The following is a 21,696-nucleotide window of genomic DNA, read 5'->3' on the forward strand; positions in this document are numbered from 1 at the left end:
GCTGTTCATTTTCACCCCATGCACATTAGCCGAAGGCCCACCCGATGCCAGACACTGTGCTGGTGCTTGGCAGTCAACTGTGGACAAGGTCATGTCCCAGCTCTCGAGCTGACACTGTGGGCCAGGAGACAGACCATGGACAAGTTTGCAATAAAGACAGACTAAGTCCAGAAAGTGATGCAAACTCTAGAGAGAGGGAAATGGGGGAAAGAAATTGAGTGACTGTGGGAGGTGACAGCATTGGATAAAGGTGGTGGGGAACACCTCTCTAAGGTGGCATTAGAACTGGGTGTTTGAAGAAGGGGCGGTCCAGAAAGAGATAATAGCAGGTGCAAACGCCCTGAGGCAGAATGAACTTGGGAGAGAGGATGGCAGGGAAGAGGTGATAAAGAGGTGAAAGAGAGGAAGTATCATTGAGGGCCAGCGGGCATTCGACTCTGCTGAGCTTCCTGGCAATTAAGGCAAAAGTGGGAACAGAACCGATCACACGAGAATTGCCAGACAAATGTAAGGTGCCTGATTCCAAGCGGAGTTAAAGTCTGGGAATGCGAAATCCTGTTTAAGTGAAAGGAACCCAGTGGGAACTCATGGATTTTCCATCTGGCCCCTGGGCCTCTGTGCCTTCCAGTGGTTTCCTGTCACTGAGAGCAGGAGGCAGCTCTATATTGTGAAAGGGTGTTCCTGTCAGTTCTTCATTCCCACTGTTGAGAAGTCCCCTTCAAAGGAAGAGTCAGGGCTTAATAGGAGAGCCCCGGCTAGGGCTTGGCTTCTCATCACCCCACTTCTCTGAGCCTCCTCTGAGAAGCGTGGGTCCTAGAGCCTTCTGCAGACTGCACGTCACTGTGAGTATCAGGGGAGGGCGACACACATCAGGTAAGCACTTACTGCTAGGATTCCTTCCCCTGTCCCTCAATAAACTTTCAGACCAGGCCTTGGGTGTGTTCCAGCCGAACGGGAAGAAGGAGCAGGCAGCTCTGGGGATGAGTAAGAGCAGGCCTGGGCCACTGTGTATCGTCTGGGGGAGGCCAGGTAGAAGGGACTCGGGCTTTGGTGAGGAAGCACAGAGCCCATTTCTGCTCTCCTGAAGTCCTTCTGTCCCTCCTCTGGGCCCCCACCCCAGGTTTGCGGACAGTTTCAAGAAAACGGGGTTGCTGCCTGGTTTGGGAGGTCCAAAGTCAGCAGGAGATAAAGGGCCCTGGAGTGAGCTCTGGGCCTGATATGGTCACCCTGGCATCGTGACTGTCCACCCCCCACCCGAGGCTACCATAAGGGGCCCGGGACCACAGGCCTCGGAGGGCAAAGAAGAGAGGGCTTCCCGGAGCTCAGCCTTGGGCCTTTATCGACCCTGTGGGCTTTCAAAGCTCCACTCAAAACCCAAAAAACAGAACCACTCTGCTTACAGATGTGGAAATGAAGCCATCTCTTTGGATGGCAATCAGTAGCTTCAGGATGAGAGCAAAAACAGACACACCCTGGCTGACTCTGGGCCTGGCCAGGCTTTAGAAAATCATTTGGAAAATCATTTGGCACCCGCATCCCCACCCCGTAGCCGCTCTGCCCAGCCTGCTGCTTCCTTTCCTGTGGGCCCCAGAGAGCTGGCGTGCCCAGTGTTTGTAGGCAGCCGGCATTCCTGAGATGGGTGGCTTCATGGGGCTGGGCACACTCTCACTTTCCAGAGGGGTGAGCAGGCCACAAACTGGCAAGCAAGGGGACTAGGACGCATACTTGGGCATGGGAGGCTTCGAACCCTTCCTTCCCACCCTGCAGCAGCTCCAAGCAGCCCTTCCCCAACTCTGCCATCTGTGTGGCTTTATTTCAGTGACATGTGTGTGTGTCTCTGTTCTTCACAGACTCTTTGCTTCTTGAGTGCAGGGACCTTGTCTCTCTCTGCTGCCAGCTGTGGCATGCTACCCGGCATGGAGTAGGCTGGTGGGACCTAGATGAGTAAGGTGGGGTGCTTCGCCTCCCTGAGCACCGTGACTAGCTCCTGGGGACCTGAGAGCTCTATTGGCCTCATGTCAGAGAAAGTGCCTTCTCTGCCCGGCCCCCTAGGAGAAGCCAGTCCTTTGTCTTGGATCCCACTGAGCAGGCTGCAGCTCCAGGAGTATGTTTGTTTCTCACTTACGCTGGAAGCATGATCCTTGGTCACGGGCATACCTGTAGGAAGCCCGTGTGTCACACTGAAGAGTCCCAGTTCCTCTCACTGGCCTATAGCCCTGCCCCATCTCCAAACTCAAGGAGAAGAGCAATCAGGACCTATGGTACCAGCGAGTGAGAGCTTGCTCTCGAGTCTGGAGGCTGCCATGTGTGTGTTAGGTCTCTACTCTGGGCCTCAGTTTCCCCATCTGTGCAGTGAGGGGACTTAGGGACCCCATAAACTGTCAAGACCTTCCAGGAATGCAGCTGAGAAAGTCTTGCAGCCCCAGATGTCCCTGAGCTTGGCATGTGCTGAGCGCTTGTGTCAGTCTCTTCACGTGATTAGCACAATCCTCTGAACAGAGCCGGGTTTAGAACCCAGGCCTCTGGCCTTGAAGCCTGCTCCGCAGGTTGGTGATTCTCTCAGGTCTCCCTAAAACTCTGTGATTCCCCCAGGCCACCAGAATAACACTGCTGGTGCCACAGAGAGGAAATGAGGCTGGAATTCTGTCTTCAATGCTCAGCACCCAGGACCTGGCTGAGGTCTTCGGCAGGTCTGTCTGCACATGCCTTGGGTCCCTCATCTCCACAGAGGCCCTTCACCTCCTCCAACACCTACCCTTGTGTTGAACTGCATGCCACAAGATGTGGGAAGGCCAAGGCTTTTAAAGGTTCTGAGAAGTCCTGTAGGGAACTTACTAGCTTTAAGTTTAACATGATGTTTGTCCATCTTACTTGGATCCCAGATATTGCACAACCCCATCCGCACGCCCCAGCTTTGGGATGTGCTGCAGCCTTCCCAGGTTGTGCTGCTGCAGGCCGTGGGGTGCTGTGCCAGCGCATGGGGCCATCTTCACCCTCCTCTCCTGCCCCCTCCAGGTGGAGATGCTAGAACGGAAGTATGGGGGACGCCTGGTGACCCGCCATGCGGCCCGCACCATCCAGACGGCCTTCCGCCAGTACCAGATGAACAAGAACTTCGAGCGCCTGCGCAGCTGCATGTCGGAGAACCGCATGTCGCGCAGGATCGTGCTGTCCAACATGAGGATGCAGTTCTCCTTCGAGGGGCCCGAGAAGGCGCACAGCTCCTACTTCGAGGGCAAGCAGGTCTCAGTGACCGATGACGGCTCTCAGCTGGGCGCCCTGGTGCCATCTGCGTGCAGCGACCTTGGTGAGCTGCCTGCCCTCAAGTCTTCGGCCCCTTGCAGTGACTTCGCAGATGCCATCACGGAGCTGGAGGATGCCTTCTCCCGGCAGGTGAAATCGCTGGCTGAGTCCATCGACGATGCCCTCAACTGCCGCAGCCTCCATACTGAGGAGGTGCCGGCCTCCAGCACGGGCCGGACCCGGGACTCTGAGCCCCCAGCGGCCCTGCACAGCGTGGACCACCATAAACTGGATGAGATGACAGCCTCGTACAGTGACGTCACCCTGTACATCGATGAAGAGGAACTGTCACCACCGCTGCCCCTGTCACAGGCAGGACACCGGCCACCCAGCGCCGAGTTAGACCTGCGGCCACGGGCCAGGGGTGCTGCCCAGGACTACTGGGCCCTAGCTCATAAGGACGACAAGGGGGACACAGACACGAGCTGCCAGAGCACGCCGTCGCTTGAGCGGCAAGAGCAGCAGCTGCGGGTGGAGCACCCGCCACTACTCACCATTGAGCCACCCAGTGACAGCTCCGTGGACCTCAGCGACCGCTCAGACCGCGGCTCACTCAAGAGGCAGAGCGCTTACGAGCGCAGTCTCAGCGGGCAGCAGGGCAGCCCCAAGCACGGCCCTCACAGCGGCTCCCCCAAGGACCTCCCACGGGAGGAGCCGGAGTTGCGGTCCCGGCCCCCCAGGCCCCCGGATGGCCACCTGGCTATCAACGGCTCGGGCAACAGGCAGAGCAAGTCGGAGTCAGACTATTCCGATGGGGACAACGACAGCATCAACAGCACATCCAACTCCAATGACACCATCAACTGCAGCTCCGAGTCGTCCTCCCGTGACAGCCTGCGGGAGCAGACGCTAAGCAAGCAGACCTACCACAAGGAGACCCGCAACAGCTGGGACTCACCTGCCTTCAGCAACGACGTCATCCGCAAGAGGCACTATCGCATTGGCCTCAACCTCTTCAACAAGTGAGTGCCCGCCCGCAGGGAAGATTGGGCGGGGCAGTGACACCCAGGGGCTTCTGCCAGGGCCTTCCTCTCACGTCCCGGTGCTGAGGGCGCAGCCAGTGTGGGTGGTAAGGGAGATGGGGCCGGTGGGCAGTGCTGGGGGGCACACAGTACCGGGCTGAGCAGGGGCAGAATGAGGGGCTTCTGTGTGCTGAAACAGCACGAGTTCACAGCCCTGTCGGCACCTAGAATAGTGACCGGCACACAGTAGGTGCTCAGGACACATTATGTGAGGGCCGATACAATGGGTAATGCTGCACCTGGCCATGAATGGCAGGCTCTGGGGTTTGGATTCTTTTTCTCTGGGTGATGAGGGGTGTGAAGATCTTTGAGCAAGGGCATGATGAGGTCTGTGTCTCAACACGGTCCCCTGGGGACTCAGAGGCCTGTGTCAGGAGAGGAGGACTCAGGTAAGCCTGTGCTTGCAGAAGTCTCAGCCAGCCTCCAGGCCCTTTGGGAGGTGTGCAAATTGGGTCTGCTGAGTGACTGCCATCTGCCATGGTTCTGGAAAGGTGCTGTGGTGCAATCCCGAGAGCAAACGTAAGGAGGCAGAGGGCTATTTAAAGTAGGCTATTCTTAGCTCTGCCAAAAATAGCAAATGAAAAGGGAGTGGTTCTGGGTATTCCTTGGAGAGGACGTTGGCAGGCTCTGGTTATTAAACCTCAGATGTCACATCATTTCCCTCTATGGGGCCTCCAGGATTTGGTGTCACCAGACACCAACTGGTGCTGATGACCCCTTCAAGGCTGGGGACGTGGCCAGCCTGCCTCGCAGTTGCTGGCACACATTAACTACACTTCCTGCTTCCTCGTCTCCTAGATTGGAGGAGTCTTGTGGGCACCTTTGAGCCATCCCAGCAAGCGGAAGTGCTGTCTGGGGGATTCAGAGAGACCTGTCCCCAATGGGTGGATATAGGGACGGGAGCATTCAGGAGGGGCAGTCGGGGTCTATGAGTCATTGGTCCTCATCCAGCTAAGAACGAAGAGTCTTGCACGGCCATGAGTGCTCTCCTGAGACTCCCATCTGCCCATGGCCTGCTGCACATAAGTATCAGCCCTGCCACTACAAACTGGGGCCGGAGGAGCACGCTGGACGGAGAAGGTCATGTCCTGCTGAGCCCATCCTGAGCTCTGTCCCAAAAGTCTGCCCCACCTGTTCCATCTGCTCCTGGGTACAGCCAGCTCCTGGATCAACTTAGGCCCAGGCCCATGCCCTGCTAGGGTAGGCTGAGATAACCTGGGGGTTCCCCGAGCACCCAAGCTTGCCTCATCCCTGGCAGACACTGTGTCCTGATGTGGGAGTCGCAGCTGAATGGACAGGTAGAGGCCAGAAAGAACAGTCTCCCTCAACCAGCCAGTGTTGATCTCTGTAGATTCCTTCTAGTTCTGTCAGTTTTTAATTACACGTGTAGTACATGAGTATGTTCTCCAAAGGAAATGAAAGCCTTTGGGTGAGGATAACATCCCCTTTGAGTCTCATCATTTTGCATTCTCCCCTCCCAGACCCTTTTCCCTGTGCATATGTGTGTGTCCTCGGAACTCTAGTCAGCTGAGGTTCAGAACAAAGCTCAGGGCCAGGCTGCCCGGGTTCAAGCCTGGCCCTTTTATTTCCTTTTGTACAGATCCTTGGGCAGTGCAGCCTCATGGTGCAAGTGGCCTTGTCTGTACAATGGAGCTGAGACCAATAGCATGCACCTCACAGGGTGTAAAGAGGAAATGATGGGTGTGCAAAGAGCTGGGAGCAGCTCCTGACACAGAGTAAGCCCTGCCCAAGTGTAGCTGCTGACATCATCTGGGTCTGGTGTTACGGAGATTCTCCTGCTCCGTAGTTTGCTGCAGGAGCGAGGTGGTCTGGACCACCTCGTTCCTGTGTGCTACTGTGCAGGGGTCTATGTGTGCTTATCTGTGTTTATCTGGCCAGTTGCTTTCACTTTTTCATGATTACCAACAATACGACAGGAAGTATGGGTCTACTCTCTACACACACTCCCAAGAGAGTCTCTAGGGAACACAGCTAGAGGTGGGATTGTCGGGGCTTGGTGGGAATGTTTTTACTTGAAATAGGAACTGTAAATTTACTGTTTAAGGGGGGGGGGCTCTACCCATTTCCTCTCTACAGCTGGATCTGAGAGTTCCTTTTCTTTCACATGCTTCTCAACATTCAGTGTTATCACCCACCTCCCAATCAAAGGGTAGAAGTAGTGTCTCTTGGTTGTTTTAATTTGCATTTCCCTGCTTACTTCTATTTGTGTATCTTTTGGCCATTTGGGTTTTCTGTTCTACAAAATGTCTATTCTTATTTTTTGCCCATTTTTCTATTAGGTTATTTGTCATTTTGGTTTACTGGTAGTTCTTTATATATTGTGGCTACTAATCCTTTGTAATTACAAATGTTTCCTTCCTGTCACTTGTCTTTTTTTTTTTTCTGACTTTTTCTTTTAAGATTTAATTCACAGACAATTCACCCTTATAAAGGGTACAATTCAGTGGTATTTAATTATACATCTTTTAACTTTGCTTATGTTTTTTCATCCAACAAGTTTTCAATTATTTTTGCATTTTTAACTGAGATATAATTGACATGTAACATTACATTAGTTTCAGGTATGCAACGCGAAGATTTGATATTTGTATGTATTGGGAAATGATCACCACAGTAAGTCTAGTTAACATCTATCACCACATGTAGCTCCAAATTTTTTTTTTCTTGTGAGGAGAACTTTCAAAATCTACTCTCATCAACTTTTGAATATATAACACAGTATTACTACTGTAGTCACCATTCTGTATAAGAGGTTTTAAAATTTTATTAGTCAAATCATCAAAAGTTTTAAATTTTAAGTAGTTAAATCACCTTTTTTTATTACTTTGGTTTTTCATATTGCATTTTAAAAGATCTGCCCCAAGTCATAAATATAATTTCAAAATATTTCTTCAGTGCTTTTACCGTTTTGTTTTATACTCTTTAGGACTTTAACCTGGGATTTGTTTTGGAGACTGGTACAAGATGGGGGCCTGGTGTTTATTGTACATACAACGTATGATCAAAAGACACGGTGAATGTTTAAATTTAAAAAATGTACTACAGTAAAAGACACATTGCCATTAATCCCCCTCAAAATACTCCCCCTCGCTTTGAACATACTTATCCCATCGTTCTTGCCACTTGCTGAAGCAGTTCTGGAAGTCCTCTTTCGTGAGTGTCTTTACTTCATCTTCCATCTTGACAACTCTCCGTGTCACACATCACTTCTGGTACAGCAATTTCTGTCAAATAAAAACATTACAGTGTGTCCTCACCCACCTTATTCACCGGATCTGGCCCCATGTGACTTCTGGCTCTTCCCCAAAGTCAAAATGACCATGAAAGGAAAACATTTCGAATTGATTCAGGACTTCGAGGCAGCCACGACAGCACAACTAAAGACACTCATGAAAGAGGACTTCCAGAACTGCTTCAGAAAGTGGCAAGTACGATGGGATAAGTGTGTTTAATGCGAAGGGGAGTATTCTGAGGGGGATTAATGGCAATGTGTCTTTTACTGTAATTTTTTTTTAAAATTTAAACATTCACTGTATTTTTTGATCACACCTTATAAATTAGCCAGTTGTCTCCAAACAATTTATTGAATAGTTTGTTCTTTGTCTACTGACTTGAAATTCCATCTAATCTCTACCTGAACATGGGTTTGTGCCTGGGTCCTTTCATTCATTCAGCAAATGTTTGTTGAACACCTATATTATATCAGTGAACAGACTAAAGATACTTACGAAGCTCTATGCTGATGCTTAGGGGATCCATTTTTTATTTCTCTGCCAACGTCAGATTTTTATGTTTTTTTATTAGGGCAAAACCCATTTTGTTCTTTTTAAAAATTGTCTTTCCTCTTCGTGGTAGGTATTCTTCCATATGAATTTTAGAATCAGTTCATTATGAACCATGAAAACTGCTGATGGACTTTTCATTGGAGTTGCCGTCAGCTGAGAGTTTAACTTGAGGTAACTTGAGCCTTTACAACATTGAGGTCCAACAACAGGTGGCTGTTTAAGCTGAAATGAAAGCTAACTCATGAAGCCAGTTCCCAGGTGCACTAGCTGCAGTGTAGGCAGCCAGCGGCCGCATGTGGTCATGGCCCCTGTGTGTGGCAGCACAGTGCTAGAACAGCCAGCCACATGTCTATAGAGCACACTCGTAGTAGTGCTGGGTGGGAGCAGTGAGAGGGACAGAGAGCAGTGCATCTGACCACGTGTGGGTGTGGGGCACAGCCGTGAGGGCAGCTCCTTCCCCCCGCCCCCGTGGCAGGAGCCCTTGGGTTCCTTGTGGAACCCCATCTGCCCATCAAAGAGAGCGTGGCCTCTCTCCCAGCATGGCCTTCACACCTCTGAGCCCTGCTTTACCACCTCAGCCGGTCGTTGGCAGGCCCAAAAGAGAAACCACTTTTCCAAAACTGTGCTATGTAAGAAAGCAAGTGCCTTTCTTACACAGATTCAGAACACCACTGGCGGTCTCCCCTGGAGCTTCTGGGCCCCTGAGAGGGCTGGTGCTTCGGCTCTAAGTAGACCGAGCCCCAAGCAGAACCGGAGCTGGGAGCTTGAGGCCTTGCGATGTGGCTAGTTGTGGGGACAGAGCCAGGAGTGCAGTTTCCATGTTCTCGGCCTCACGTGGAAAGGTGCTGGCTCAGGTAGTAAATGGCCATCAACTGTGATTGGATGGCCATCAGTTGTGGCTAGTTGGCCGTCAGCTGTAACCAGTGAGCCATTGGCCACGAATATAACTGCCGTGGCTACACTAGCAGAAAATGGGGCCTAGCAAGAAGATGGTGGCTGAGCTAGCAAGCACAGATTGCAGGTAGCACAGCGGATTGCAGCTAGCAAGTGAGGTTGGTTGGCAGAGAGAAGTGGACGGCAGGTTGCAGACAGTGTGGCTCCTGCTTCCTGTGTCTCCAACCCAGCCGCCAGCGAGACTATAGTGGTGTGACTCCCCTACCTATGGCTCCGTGGGTGTTCCTTTTTGGCCTCACCATGTCCTGCGTTCTTATGTGGGGAGCGGGTCTAGAGACCCCGCAGGCCACCTCACATGACAGGCTAGTTGTATCCCTTGGAGCTGCTGGCTGAGGATGACCGAGGACAGGAGATTCTAGTGGACATGCAGCACCTCTGCTGCCTGAGGCTGGGTCCCTCCCCCAAAGATCCCTCCTCACCACCTCCCACCTTTCCACTGCCTACCTCTGCTCCCCGTGGCTCTCCCTGTGGGTACCTTGTCCCCCATGTCCCTCCCTCCCCAGCTTGCCACCTTTGCCCATACCCCCTGACTGCCTCCCCTGTCCACTCAGCCTTCCAGACAGCTGTTATTCCTGCCCACTCCCAGCAGTGAGCTTTCTTGGCATAGACCCTTTCTTCAAGGGGACATGGAGGATCTGAATGATGTATCAAAAGTGTGTGAGCCTGTAAGAGGGAGGAAAAGCAACACAAAGGAGACCTGAGAAAGGGCTGTAGGTTGGTGAGTCGGACCCATCCCCAGCTTGTCAGCCTGACACCCAGATGTTCCTCCAAGAGTCTGCCCTTCACAGGCTCTGGGGACGGTCACCTAGCTCCTAGCACTGGAGGGAGGGGGAGGTCCAGGAGCCAGAGGCAGGAGGGTTTCTGCCCCAGCTCTGCCACACACCAGTCACAGGGTGTTGAAAGCTCCCTGCAGTCCTGAGCTTTACCAGCTGCACCTGGAAAATGGGCGCAGGGTCCCTGCCCTCAAGCCTAGTGAGGATTAGAGATGGTGGGACCAAGAGCCTTGCCTGGAGCCTGCCATCAAGGAAGGAGATGCTTGTGGGTGGCAGCTGGGGCTTCTGCGCCTAGCTAGGGCCAAGAGGAGGGGGCTACGGAGGGCCCCACGGGTGGTTTGGTGGGCAGAGCAGTCGTACCTAGTAAGGATGGCCAGTTCTTATGTGTGCTGAAAGCATGCCAGGCATTGTTCTGGGAGCTTGTCACGCTTTAAGTGATGTGCTCCTATGGGTAAGGGCTGTCGTTAACCCCACTTTACAGATGGCTGGACTGGGGCTCTGAGAGCATGCCTTGCCCGAGGTCACTGAGCTGGTAGGTGGTCAGGCTGGAGTTCACACATCCACTTAAAACCCAGTGTAGGAACTGCTACCCACGTGCAGCCCTGTGCTCTCCCAGCTGCTCACTGGCCACAGGTATAAAATGAGATTCTAGGAGACAAAGCCACACCACTCACAGCAGGCCACGGGCTTGGAGCAGTGGTCCTGGGGCTGCCGCAGTGGCAGGACCTGGGTTCGGCACCCCACAGTCCTCATGGGCGCCCAGCGGGGCCCTCATGCAACCTACCACCTGCTTGCCAGTGGGAGCCATTTACACCCCGCCCCAGGGTCCCCGGCTCCTGTGCCCTGCACCTGTGCTTAGGACTCTGCCTTCCCTCTTTCAAGCCCCTACTACGTACTTTCTGGCAAGGGACCAGGTGATGGTAGTCCCGGCCAGTTTTTGTCACAGGTGGACCAGGTCGGACCCCTCCCACCTCTGATAGAGTGTCCTTATCCCCAGAGTTGCTCTGCGATGAAACAGGAGCCCTTAGAAGAGAGTGAGCACCTTGTCTCTAAGGAGCATGTAATCAGGGCCTCAGCAGCCACTCGGTGTGACGGTGCACTGGGACTCCTGCTCGGACTCGAAGCTACTCCCGGGGGCTGGTGAGGTCCCTTCCAGCCCAGGGCCTGCAGTGGGAGGCAGGTCTCCTCTCCACCCACACCCAGCCCCTGTGGCCCACCGGCTGCCCAGTGTTCCCTGCCTGCCGGAACTGCTGCAGGAGGGAGGCAGAGAGCACTATTGTGAGTCTGGGGGTGCTCTGAGATTTCACCCTTCCAACATCCACGGGGTCAGCTGCACTCAGCCTGTGACAGGGGCAGGCTCGGGGTGCGGGGCTTGGCCAGCTCTTGAGAAGCAGCAGAGCTAGGGCGAGGACCCTGATGTGCTACCTGCAACGCCACGCCCTTGCTCGCCACTTGCTTATTGTGATTAATGAAAATGACAGCGACGGCCAGCCTGTAGGGATGTGCATTGAAACTGCCAGCCACTGTGCTGGACACTTCATGTGCGCCATCTCCTTAAGTCCTCACAGTGATCCCGTGACGCTGGGCTCTAGGGACCCAGGGCTCAGATAGGGCCAGGCCCCAGCTCCAGCCACCCAAGCAGAAGTGCTGGTGCCAGGGTTCTGAGAGACCCCAAGGCTCTTTGTCATTGCTGTTAGTGCTGACAGTTTAAACAACCAGTTCTCTTAGGACCACATTGAGCTACTAAGAAAATTGGGGTCCCACTCACCTCAACATGAGCCACTCTGGCCTGTGGTCCTCGCCACCCTCAGAACTCCAGGGGTCCCTAACCCTGTCCCAGTTTTGCGTGCTGGTGCCAAGTCCCTGAGGGAGGAAGATAGCACCAAGGCAGGCCCTGCAGGGTGTGCCAGCCACACGAGAGGGTCATTCTTCCACCTTCCCTCTGGGATACGTGCAAGGAAGACCCCAGCAGCTAGGTTCAGTGTGGGTGCCCAGAATCAGAAAGAACTTTGTGAAAATCAGAGCTGGATGAGGTAGGCAGTCTGAGGAGGTGGTGAGCTTGCTGGCCCTGGACATGTGTGAGCAGATGGAAGGTGGCCACTTCTCTGCAGGACACTGCAGGAAATTGAACCTGGGTTACCAAAATGAGGGGCACATCAGGCGTGCTGGGGTTCTACTGCCGAACTTGGTGAGTGCATCCCAGCCCCAGGGCCAGCCTGAGAGAGGTCACCTGGGTGGCTCAGCCCACGGACCTCGGAGGACGCTCAGGCACTGTAGGTATAGTATAGTTATATATAGTATAGAGACCCTTATTGTCATGTAGGAGACCCTGCTCGATGCACCATTTGTCGTGCGAGACGGCCTGCGGGGTCTCAGCTCCCGCTCCCCACATAAGAACGCAGGATATGGCTAGGCCAAAAAGGAACACCCACGGAACCGTAGGTTGGAGAGTCATATCACTATAGACTCACTGGAGGCTGGAGCCACACGACCTGCAACCTGCTGTCCGCTTCTCTGCCTGCCAACCAACCAACCACCTGATCAACCAATGCAGCCACGGCAGTTATATCAGTGGCTAATTGGCTACAGCTGACGGTCAATTCTACTACCCGAGCCAGTACCTTTCCACGTGAGGCCGAGAGCCTGGAAACTGCTCTCAGGAATTCTGTCCCCACACTTATATATGGTATAGAGATCCTTATATATCGTATAGAGACCCTTGTGTTGGTCCTGTGTTGACAGGGCCTTCTCCATTGCAAGTGATAGGAACCCAATCAAACTGTTAAACAGGGGGGACCGTTAGTGGCTCCAGCATCTGAAAAGCTATTGGGCATCTCTTCGCTGTCTTTCCCAGAGCCGGCCCGTCCCTGCCAATCTCCTGACCAGGGCAGGAAGACCATCAGCAGTTCTGGCTCCTGGGCCAACCTCCAGGCAGTCCCGCAGGGAGATAGAGCCTCCTCCCTTGCTGGCACTGCTGGCTCTCTGAACCACTCAGCTGCGGTCAGCAAGATGCAGGGCTCTTCCTGGCCAGGCTGGGCTGAGGTCAGCCCACTGAGGCCGGGTGTGGAGCTTGAGGTGGGGGTGGAAAGCCGGGGCCGAGCAGATGCCCTGCAGGAAGGTGCTGGGCAGTTCCCACTGCTGCTGCTTGTCAGCTGCACGAGCAACTAAAAAGGACAGGAGAAACTTCTTTGACCCTCCAGCCTCCTGCCAGGAAAAGAGCCTGCAAAGCACTCAACATTCGGTTACCTTAGGTCGTGATCCTGAAGTACAGGCACGGCCTTGTAGCTGCCCTCATGAGAGCCCCACAAGCTTGGTCTCAGCACTGACCGCTCGCAGCCCAGGGATGGGAGGTGCCGTGAGGGAAGCCACCGTGGGGTCTGTCACAGCTGAGTCTGAGCCAGCGCTGACTGGAGAAGCCAGCCCAGGCTGTTGGCAGATGGGGGGCAGGGCTGCAGAGTCTCCCACCAGGTCTGTCCTGCCATAGCCTTGCAGGGAAGCAGCAGGGCTCAGGTGTAGATGGAGAAACTCATACTCGGTACCTGTTGCTGCTGGGCCCTTAGAGGATGGAAGTAAGGAAAACTAGAAAAAAAGCAACTGGGGGAATCCACAGAGAAATTGGGGAAAGCGGGCTCCACAGAGTTGGGCAGAATGGGTTTTCAGCAGCAGTGATGGGGTGGGGAGGGTAGAGTGAAATTTTAGGGGCTTCTTGGAGCAAAGGAGTCAGTTAAAAATGCTGGCACTGTTTCTCGTGCCGGACATCCTGGAGCCAAGTTACTGGAACTCATTTTGTTACCTGGCAGACAAGACTTCTACGTTGGCCTTGCCTTCTAGCTGGTCCCCTTTCCTGGCTCCCAGGTCGATGCCCCCTCCTGATCGTCCCTCCCTGCCCCTTCCGGCTACAGTCCACGCCTTCTCCAGGTCACTTGGTTTAGGTTTGCCTATTGCTGACCCTTTACTTACAGCCATATAGCCAATGTTTTCTGAGGGCTCAGAGGCATTACCTCACGTCATTTTCACAGTAACTGCTGTTACACTGTTGCTGTCCCCATTACAGGTGTGAGGAAGCTGAGGCACAGGTAAGTCTAGGTCACCCAGCGAGTAAGTGGAGTGGGTGTTTGGGCCCAAAGCCATGGCCTTGACTCCTATGCTGTGAGCACCTCTGTATCCTGGGAGTTTTTCTCCCTCCCTGATGCTCCAAGTAGGATGCATGTTTTCAAGAATAGGGACTTTATTTGGACACAGGTGTGCACAGTATCTGGCCCAGAATAGGGGCTCAGTGCTGTTTGTGGAGTGAATGCAGAAGTGAATCAGGGACAAGGCACCCAGAACTCTGTCCTGCAGGGGTTGGGAGACCCTGGAAGGTTTTAAAACAGAGTTCTGGTGACAGGGTAAGGCAGCCATTCTCCGAGTCATGTCTGCCCCTAAGCCTGCACACAGGGCACATTTTGTTTCTCCTTTGTTGGCCATGCTCTGTGTGGACCAGGCCCTTGCTAGACACCTGGGGTCCAGAGTCAGATGAGCCATCTTCACTCAGAGCCCAGTGTCCCAGTCAGGAATTTTCAGAGGCCTGTGGTACCGTCATAGGAAGAGAAAGAAAAAGTTGGGGAGGGGCCAGAATCCCACTACTGTGTCTGTGCCGTGGGGTGGAACATGACGCCCTATGACCCAATTTCCCTAGCTGGGACTAACCCTCCCTGCATCCGTGCTCTGTCATGCTAACACAGCACTAGTGAGGCAGCATCCTTTGTAGGTTGGCCAGGGCTCTGGTCATCAAGTCTCTTGGGGCCAAGATGGGCAGAAACCTCCTTTGGGTGTGGCTTGCTGGGTTCTCAGTGGCAAGGGAAGGCACCGTAGGGGACGGTGCTGCTCGCACAGAAAGTGCCACTCACCTCTTCTGCTCACAGTGCATTGGCCAAAGCACGTCCCATGGTCCCTGACTTCCACGAGGGGAGGCAGGTGGGGGTTGGGGCAGTGGGGGGGCAGCATTAACAGCTCACCCCTCGGCATCCCTTCACCCAGCAGGTCACCATGTGTGATGCTTAACAGGACATACGGGCGTGTGTCCTTCAGTCACTGTGGAAGCTCTGTGAAGAACCAGGTAGATAGACCTAGGACCACCCCCTGGCAGGGCCCCCAGGAGCACACTGGAGGTGGGAGGGCCTTACTGCACTGCCAAGAGTGGCTGGGGGCCAGCAAGGGCCCTACAGGCAAGTGACTCACGGCAGATGTGCTGCGTCCTGGCTGCGTGCTGTCAGGTCATTCAGAGGCTCCTTTGCCAGCATAGCCATCCCGACTCTGGAGCCCCACCACCACACACACACACCTAGGTCCTCACCTGTACTCCTGCCACCACGCCTTTCCTCTCCAGTGCTCGGCGAGTTCCTCGTCACTGGGCAAGGCCCAGTCAGTTCAGATTCCTCTCCTGTATCCTGCTGTGAAAGTAACCAGGTGATATCAGTCCCTCCCACATTTGGTTCAGGCTGAAAGCCATCGGGTTCCTACACGGATCCACCAGCAAATATTATCATCTCTACCCTCAAATTATATTGTAACCAGCTGCATCTCCCCACCTTGTGCCCCACAGCCTGGATACTTGTGGGAGTCACCCAGCAGGCTCCCAGCTTGGGTCTGGCCTTGCTCCCTAAAGAGCAGCCAGAGGGAGCCCCTCAGACATGGACATCGGGTCCTGCCAATGCCCTACTCAGAGCATGCCGGGACTTCTTACCCCACTGAGGAAGACCAGATTCTCCAATGGCCTGAGGCCACCCTAGAGCAGCCTGCTGGTCCTCCATTTGTGGAATCACTCCCCACCCCAAGGCCTTTGCATTCGCTGTAGCTTCCACCTGGAAAGCTGGTTAACCACTTTGGTCACTGTGTGTGTCACCTGCTCAGAGATGGCTTCTGCTTCACCAGCAGGAGCCCTTCCCCACGTCCTCCAGCCATCACTCAGTCCCTTTGCCCTTCAGACTGGACTGCAGCCTGCCACTTTGCGGGGCATTTATGGCTGGCCCTCCTCCCTGTGGCTGTCCTGAGTGGTGTCTGGCACAGAGGATACACGTGGTACTTAATCCAGGAAGAATCTACATTCCAGGGCCCCTTGCATAGCCTGTCCTTCCTGCAGTGTGTTCCACTCTTCCATTGTGCTTGGAGCTTCTCTAGGATGGAAGAACCCATCTCCTGGAGTCCGTGATGTTGCATGACATTGCATGAAACACTGGAGGAAGTGGTGGCGGCAGAGAAAGTAGAGCAGCCACCCCCTGGGGCTGGCTGTGCCTGGAGCTGGGCACCCTATCAGGGCCTCAAGGGGCCAGGCAGGCCAGGGGTAGATGGGTACCGCAGGACACCTGAGTAGGGGAGGCTCAGCCACACCAGAATACAGGTCCAGGTGTGACCCCTCACCTAGAAGTGAGGGAGGAGAGGCAGGTATGGGCTAGGGCCCTGTGGGGGCATGGAGATGGTTGGTGAGGAAGTGTGACCTCCACTGGCCACAGCATCAGTGGCTGAGTGGCTGGAGAGGCCTGGAGTTTGGGCAGTTCTTGGTTAGCGACCCCAGAATCATGGGGGAGAACGGGGTATGCAGGGGGGCCTGGCAGGGGTGGGGGAACAGGGCCAGTTTGTCACTACATCAGTGCCAGGAGCCTGCTGTCCTGCAGCTATTCCCAGCCGAGCTCCTGAGGGCGAGGTTAGGTGTGTGGTCATTCCAGATAAAAATAACAGGGTCACCTTGCTGCAGGAGGTTCGCTTTGCTTGCATGTGGAAACCCAATAACTGCAGGACACTGTCAGCTGGGACCTTCTGGGTTGATGGGCGGGTTGACACTAGCCCCCCGCCCCCCAAGCCCCCAAAGGACAGCAGAACGCTGACCTCTGCCTGCTGGGTTGGTGGGTGATTCGGTGACTCCACTCTGGTGAGTGCCAGGTCACCCCAAGGGCTCCACAGCAACTCGGGCTCAGGGCTGTCAGAGGACACCTGCCCTCTGAGGGACCCCCCTCATCCCACCCTGTCTCTTTGGACCACAGCATCTCCCTGTGAGGGCAGCCGAGCTCATGTCACACCACAGCGCTGGCAGGAGGACAGAGGCCCCAGGGGAGGAAGGGGCCTCCCTGCCCGCGGCTCTGGTGCGCTGTGTGTCCTCAGCCTGTCCCCAAAGCCCTCCTTGAGGGCCAGGCACATGCTGCGCTGCCATTTCCTGTGGTATGACCTGGGGCCAACCCTAAGCACCTGTCATGGTGCCGGCGTGAGCAGCATCCCAGGCGCTGCCTGTGTTAACTCAGTGTCACATCGCTACAACACGGCAAAGTCACAGGGCTGCTGGGCTCGTAACCGGCACAGGAAGCGAGTGTGCCAATCACTAGGAGTGTGAGAAGTAAGTGCATGTGTAAGGCGCTTAGACAGTGATGCTCAGAGTAAGTGCTCAGCAGGTGTTAGAGACTGTCCTCCGTGGCTGGGTGGGCAGGCGGGCGGAGGGCAGGCCAGCATGACTGGGCAGGGGGTGCCAGTCTGCCTGAAGTGCAGCACGGGGTGGCAGCTTCCACTTGGAGGAGAGCAGAGAGCTGCACAGCAGGGCCCTTAGAGGATGGAAGTAAGGAAAACTAGAAAAAAAGCAACTGGCATGTGGGGCTGTGCTCCAGCACCCACGGCCACGCTCCTGTGGCTGGCCCAGTCTTGCCATTCTCGGTACAGGGTCTGGGCAGTTCTGGGTTCCCCGTGTTGAAGGCTCGGGGCGGGACAGGACAGGGTGCCTGGAGTCTGGGGTGGGTCAGGGCTGGCTGGGGCACACTGAGAGCCTATGGAGGTAGAAAGAAAGCCTGAGGGACCAGGGCTGCCAGGGCTGAGCCTGTCTCCTGTCCCGCCCCCAGGAAGCCTGAGAAGGGCGTCCAGTACCTCATCGAGCGTGGCTTCGTGCCTGACACGCCAGTCGGGGTGGCGCACTTCCTGCTGCAGCGCAAAGGCCTCAGCCGGCAGATGATCGGCGAGTTTCTGGGCAACCGGCAGAAGCAGTTCAACCGCGATGTGCTGGAGTGAGTTCTGCGTGGGGGTGGGGTGCTGTGGTCACATCCCTGTGACAGACTCCGTGACCTGTCTGGCTCCCCCTGCTGCAGGACATACACCAAATCTTCCCCTTACCTCTTTCTAGCTCCTGGTACCCCCACACCATCTTACACATCATAACTTGCCACCATGCATGCACACATCAACCCTTAGGTGCCCCCCATATGCACCCTTGGCACCCCCCCCCCCAGTCAGGCCGAGCCACCCAGCACTGGGTGGGGGGGGCAGGGGATTTGGAGGTCAGGGCCTTGATATATGCCCTGCAAGGGAATAAGGGTAGCTGGTCCAGACCCTAGCCCCGTACCCACAGCTCTGCCCCTGACTCTCTCTCTCTCACGTTTCCTGGATGGGAGATCGGGGTGGGGTGCTGAGAGTCCAACCCCCACCTCCTGACCCTACATCCCCAGCCCAGAGAGCTGGGGACCATAACACTCAGCTACTTGGAACCCTGCAGAAAAATGGGTCCCCAGCTCCCTGGGATCTGCTGGCAGTTTTGAGAAGTCCTGTCCAACACGTACCCTAAATCTCTCTGTTCCTCCTTCAGACTGCCCTGAGTAGAAACGCACCTGTGTTTCGAACCTTGTGTTTACAGAGCAGTTTCTGTGTCAGGCCCTGTATCCTCATCTTACCCACGCGGGTGGGTGTCAGGGATCGATGACCCCTTTCACAGATGAGGAGCCAAAGCCAGTGGGATAGGGATGGCTTAGCACAGGTGTCCTGTCCACCCTCTGCTGATCCCCAGGCCTGTTAGTGAGGACTTTTCTGACCCACGCAGCTACAAGCTGATAGGGCTGACCCTGGGCCATAGTCCAGGAGCAGAAATCAAAGCAGGGTAAAGAGCTAGCCATCAGAATGAGAGCCGAGCCATTCATCTGTCCAGCCAGGCTCGTCAGGGAAAAGGACAAGCGAAGGGCATGCCCCCCGGGATCAGGCCGTCTGCAGGGAGGAAGGGCCTGGCCACATGTTCGCCTGCTGCCTCTGATGCTTCCCTGGGGGGAGGTGGGTGGGCTCTGTGAGCTCCTTGTACCACAGGTCATGGGGAGCACCTGGCCTGGGTACCCCCACACATGGACTCACATGTGCACGTATGTATTCAGTCATATATATAGCACACACGTGGACACGTGCAGACACACACAGGAGGTGCAGTGAGCCAGGGCCTTTGGTGGTGGCTGCTATGCCACTGGCATGCTGCTGGCTCCCCTCCTTAGCCAGCCTTGCCCTCTGGGCTGCATTCCTCCTGCTCAGCGTTTTTGTTTTGGCCTGTTGCGTTGTTAGGGTGGTTAGTGTTCCTCTTCCCCTTTTAAACTGGTGTGAGGAAATGGTTCAGGGGAAAGTAGATTATCTCTTTAGTGAATCGGGCCCAAGACAATCTCGGTCCAGCCTCCCCCTCCCCCCACCCCTTACCCCCCAGCCATTTCTAAACTGCCCTCTACACCTGCCTCCATACTGGCTTCTGGTCCACAGGAAATCCGTTCATTGTCCTCCTTGGATCAGAAAATAGCAGCCTCAGGAAGCAGGAGACTGCCCCCGCCCCTGCCCCCTGCACCAGCAACCTACTTGGAAACTGGTCAGCCGATCGTCCCATGTGGACGCTGCCCTCCTACCTTTCCCCACAAAGGCTGTAGCCCTAAGAGGCCCTGAATGGGAAGGATGGCGCACCATAGCTTCTCCCAAGTCTGTTGCTCCCAGTAGAGGGTGGGCCTTGGAGTGGGATTACGTCCCCCATGGCCAGGCCTCTGTAGTCCTAAGGGGTGGCCACGGCTTTGTTATAAACAGATAAACTAGACACCAGAGCCTGCTGCATGGGTCCCTGGTGCAGACCCCACCTTCTCTGTTCAGGGGTCCTGATAAGAGGACAGAGCAGGTTGTGCTAGGGGGCAGGGCTGTGACAAGAGTGGAACCAACCAATGCCTGTTACCAGAGGCCTCCCAAGCTCCACCCTCCAATCCTCTGATTGGCAGACGAGTATGGAAAGGCCCCTCTGAAGTGCCTCTCAAAAATACCTGGCCAAACCCAGCTACCTCTCCCCATACCCTTGACGTGAGAGGACAGACACAGTGTGAAATCACAGCTTGGCAAGTTAGTGCCCTCATGAGCATGCTCTTCGGCTCCTTCGCAGGACACTAGAAGAACCGCTACATGCCTGGTGCAACAGACATGCTTGGAAACTTTTGTTTCTGCACCATGGGTCTTGATCGAGAACAGCCGTATTCTCTGGCTCTGTGTGTCTGTAGAAAATCGCACACATTGGCATAAGCACCAACATTTTCCTACAGTTTCAGGGGTTCATGGACTCCCCTCAGAAGCATGGGGATCTTTGGCCGTAATCTGGAGTGTTGGACGATTGGAGGAAGCCAAGCATAAGGCCGTCCCCGTGGCCCTCGGGCGGCTCACTGGCCCTCCTGCACGGACCCCTTTTGTGCCCCACCCTCTGCAAGCATGTGTTCACCTCACCTAACGAGAAGGCCCGCAGAGGCTGTGCGGGTGGAGGACGCTGACGCTCCTTGGTCTCGTTTCAGCTGCGTGGTCGATGAGATGGACTTCTCTGCCATGGAGCTGGACGAAGCCCTGAGGAAGTTCCAGGCGCACATCCGGGTCCAGGGGGAAGCTCAGAAGGTGGAGCGGCTCATTGAGGCCTTCAGGTTGGGGCCAGGGCAGGGCAGGGGCGGGGGGCGGGCGTCAGGGACAGAAGGTTCCTGGCTCAAGGGCCGCATGCCCTCAATCCCTTACCTACTCAGGGTCAGGTGGCCCTGAGCTTGCCTGGAGGTGAGACAGAGTCCCTCCTGGGTGCCAGGCGCTATGCTGGTTCGTGCTAGAACCAAGGTTTTGAAGTCTCTCTTCCTCCAGATCCTCATGGCCTCATCCATTCATGAGTCCATCTGTGTTACCATTCATCTGCCCTTTCACAGGGGCAGCCGCTCACTCTCAGTAGTCCAGAGCACAAGCTGCAGAGCCAGATGGACTGGTTCTAACACACACTCGCCACTTACCATCTGTGTGACCTTATGCGTGTTGCTTAACTTCTCTGTGCCTCACTTCCTTGCCTGCAGAGGAGGGATAACAAGAGCACCTGCCCTAGACAGAGTGGCGGCTACAGCTACTTAGGATGTGTGGGCACACTTAGTGTAGCGCAGCTCTCGCTGCGGCTGCATCCCAGGACTTGGGCACACTGGCTGTGTAGGGGCCGCTCTGCTCCATGCTGCGCGTGGCAGACACAAATCAGCTGCTGACCCAGCCCTCTGGGCTCAGTGCCCGTGGTGGGGCCAAGGGGAATGAGGACATGGGAGGACAGCCCCAGGGTGCCAGGAGGGGGCTGTTCGGCCACTTCCTTCCTGCAGGGCTTCTGGGAGCGGGTAGCACTAACAGGTAAGACGGAATTGAAGGCCATGTTGTCTGAGTGCCAATGGTGGCCCCACCGGGTTCCTCTTGTCTGTCTCTGCCAGTCTCCCACCGCTCCGTAAGGTTCCCAGTGCAGGGGCCTCTTGGAGGTTGGGGCAGGGGGCAGGCAGTGAACACAGGAAGAAGATGACCAGTGAGGCAGAGTGTGTTAGTGAGGCTATTTGTTCAGGTGCCACAGCAAAGGTGCCCCAGCAGCCACAGCTGAAATGGGGTCCAGTGCATCTCCTCGGAGCTGGTGCAGAGGCCGGGCTCCTGTCATCTCACGTCCGCATCCACTGTCAAGTCCCTGTTCCAGACAGGGGAACACAGTGCAGAGCCACACCTGCCTTTTAAGGTATAGCCTTCATGGTGTCCATATCCCATTGGCCAGAACGCAGTCACGTG

The 21,696-nt window shown here is 55.3% G+C and overlaps 1 protein-coding gene across 20 annotated transcripts in view; it reads left to right on the top strand.

The window, feature by feature from the left end:
• Positions 1-21,696, top strand: part of IQSEC1 (IQ motif and Sec7 domain ArfGEF 1) — a 486,955-nt gene that overhangs the window by 433,481 nt on the left and 31,778 nt on the right. For all 20 annotated transcript variants that reach the window (XM_074334136.2, XM_074334125.2, XM_074334147.2 and 17 more), the window contains 3 exons: positions 3,016-4,265; positions 17,718-17,879; positions 20,433-20,555. In XM_074334136.2, the coding sequence (XP_074190237.1) occupies positions 3,016-4,265; positions 17,718-17,879; positions 20,433-20,555 (1,535 nt within the window). The remainder of the gene's footprint in view (positions 1-3,015; positions 4,266-17,717; positions 17,880-20,432; positions 20,556-21,696) is intronic.

Source organism: Rhinolophus sinicus, chromosome 17, assembly GCF_057876585.1.
Source record: "Rhinolophus sinicus isolate RSI-liver-muscle chromosome 17, RSI-T2T, whole genome shotgun sequence".
NCBI classification, from domain to species: Eukaryota; Metazoa; Chordata; class Mammalia; order Chiroptera; family Rhinolophidae; genus Rhinolophus; species Rhinolophus sinicus.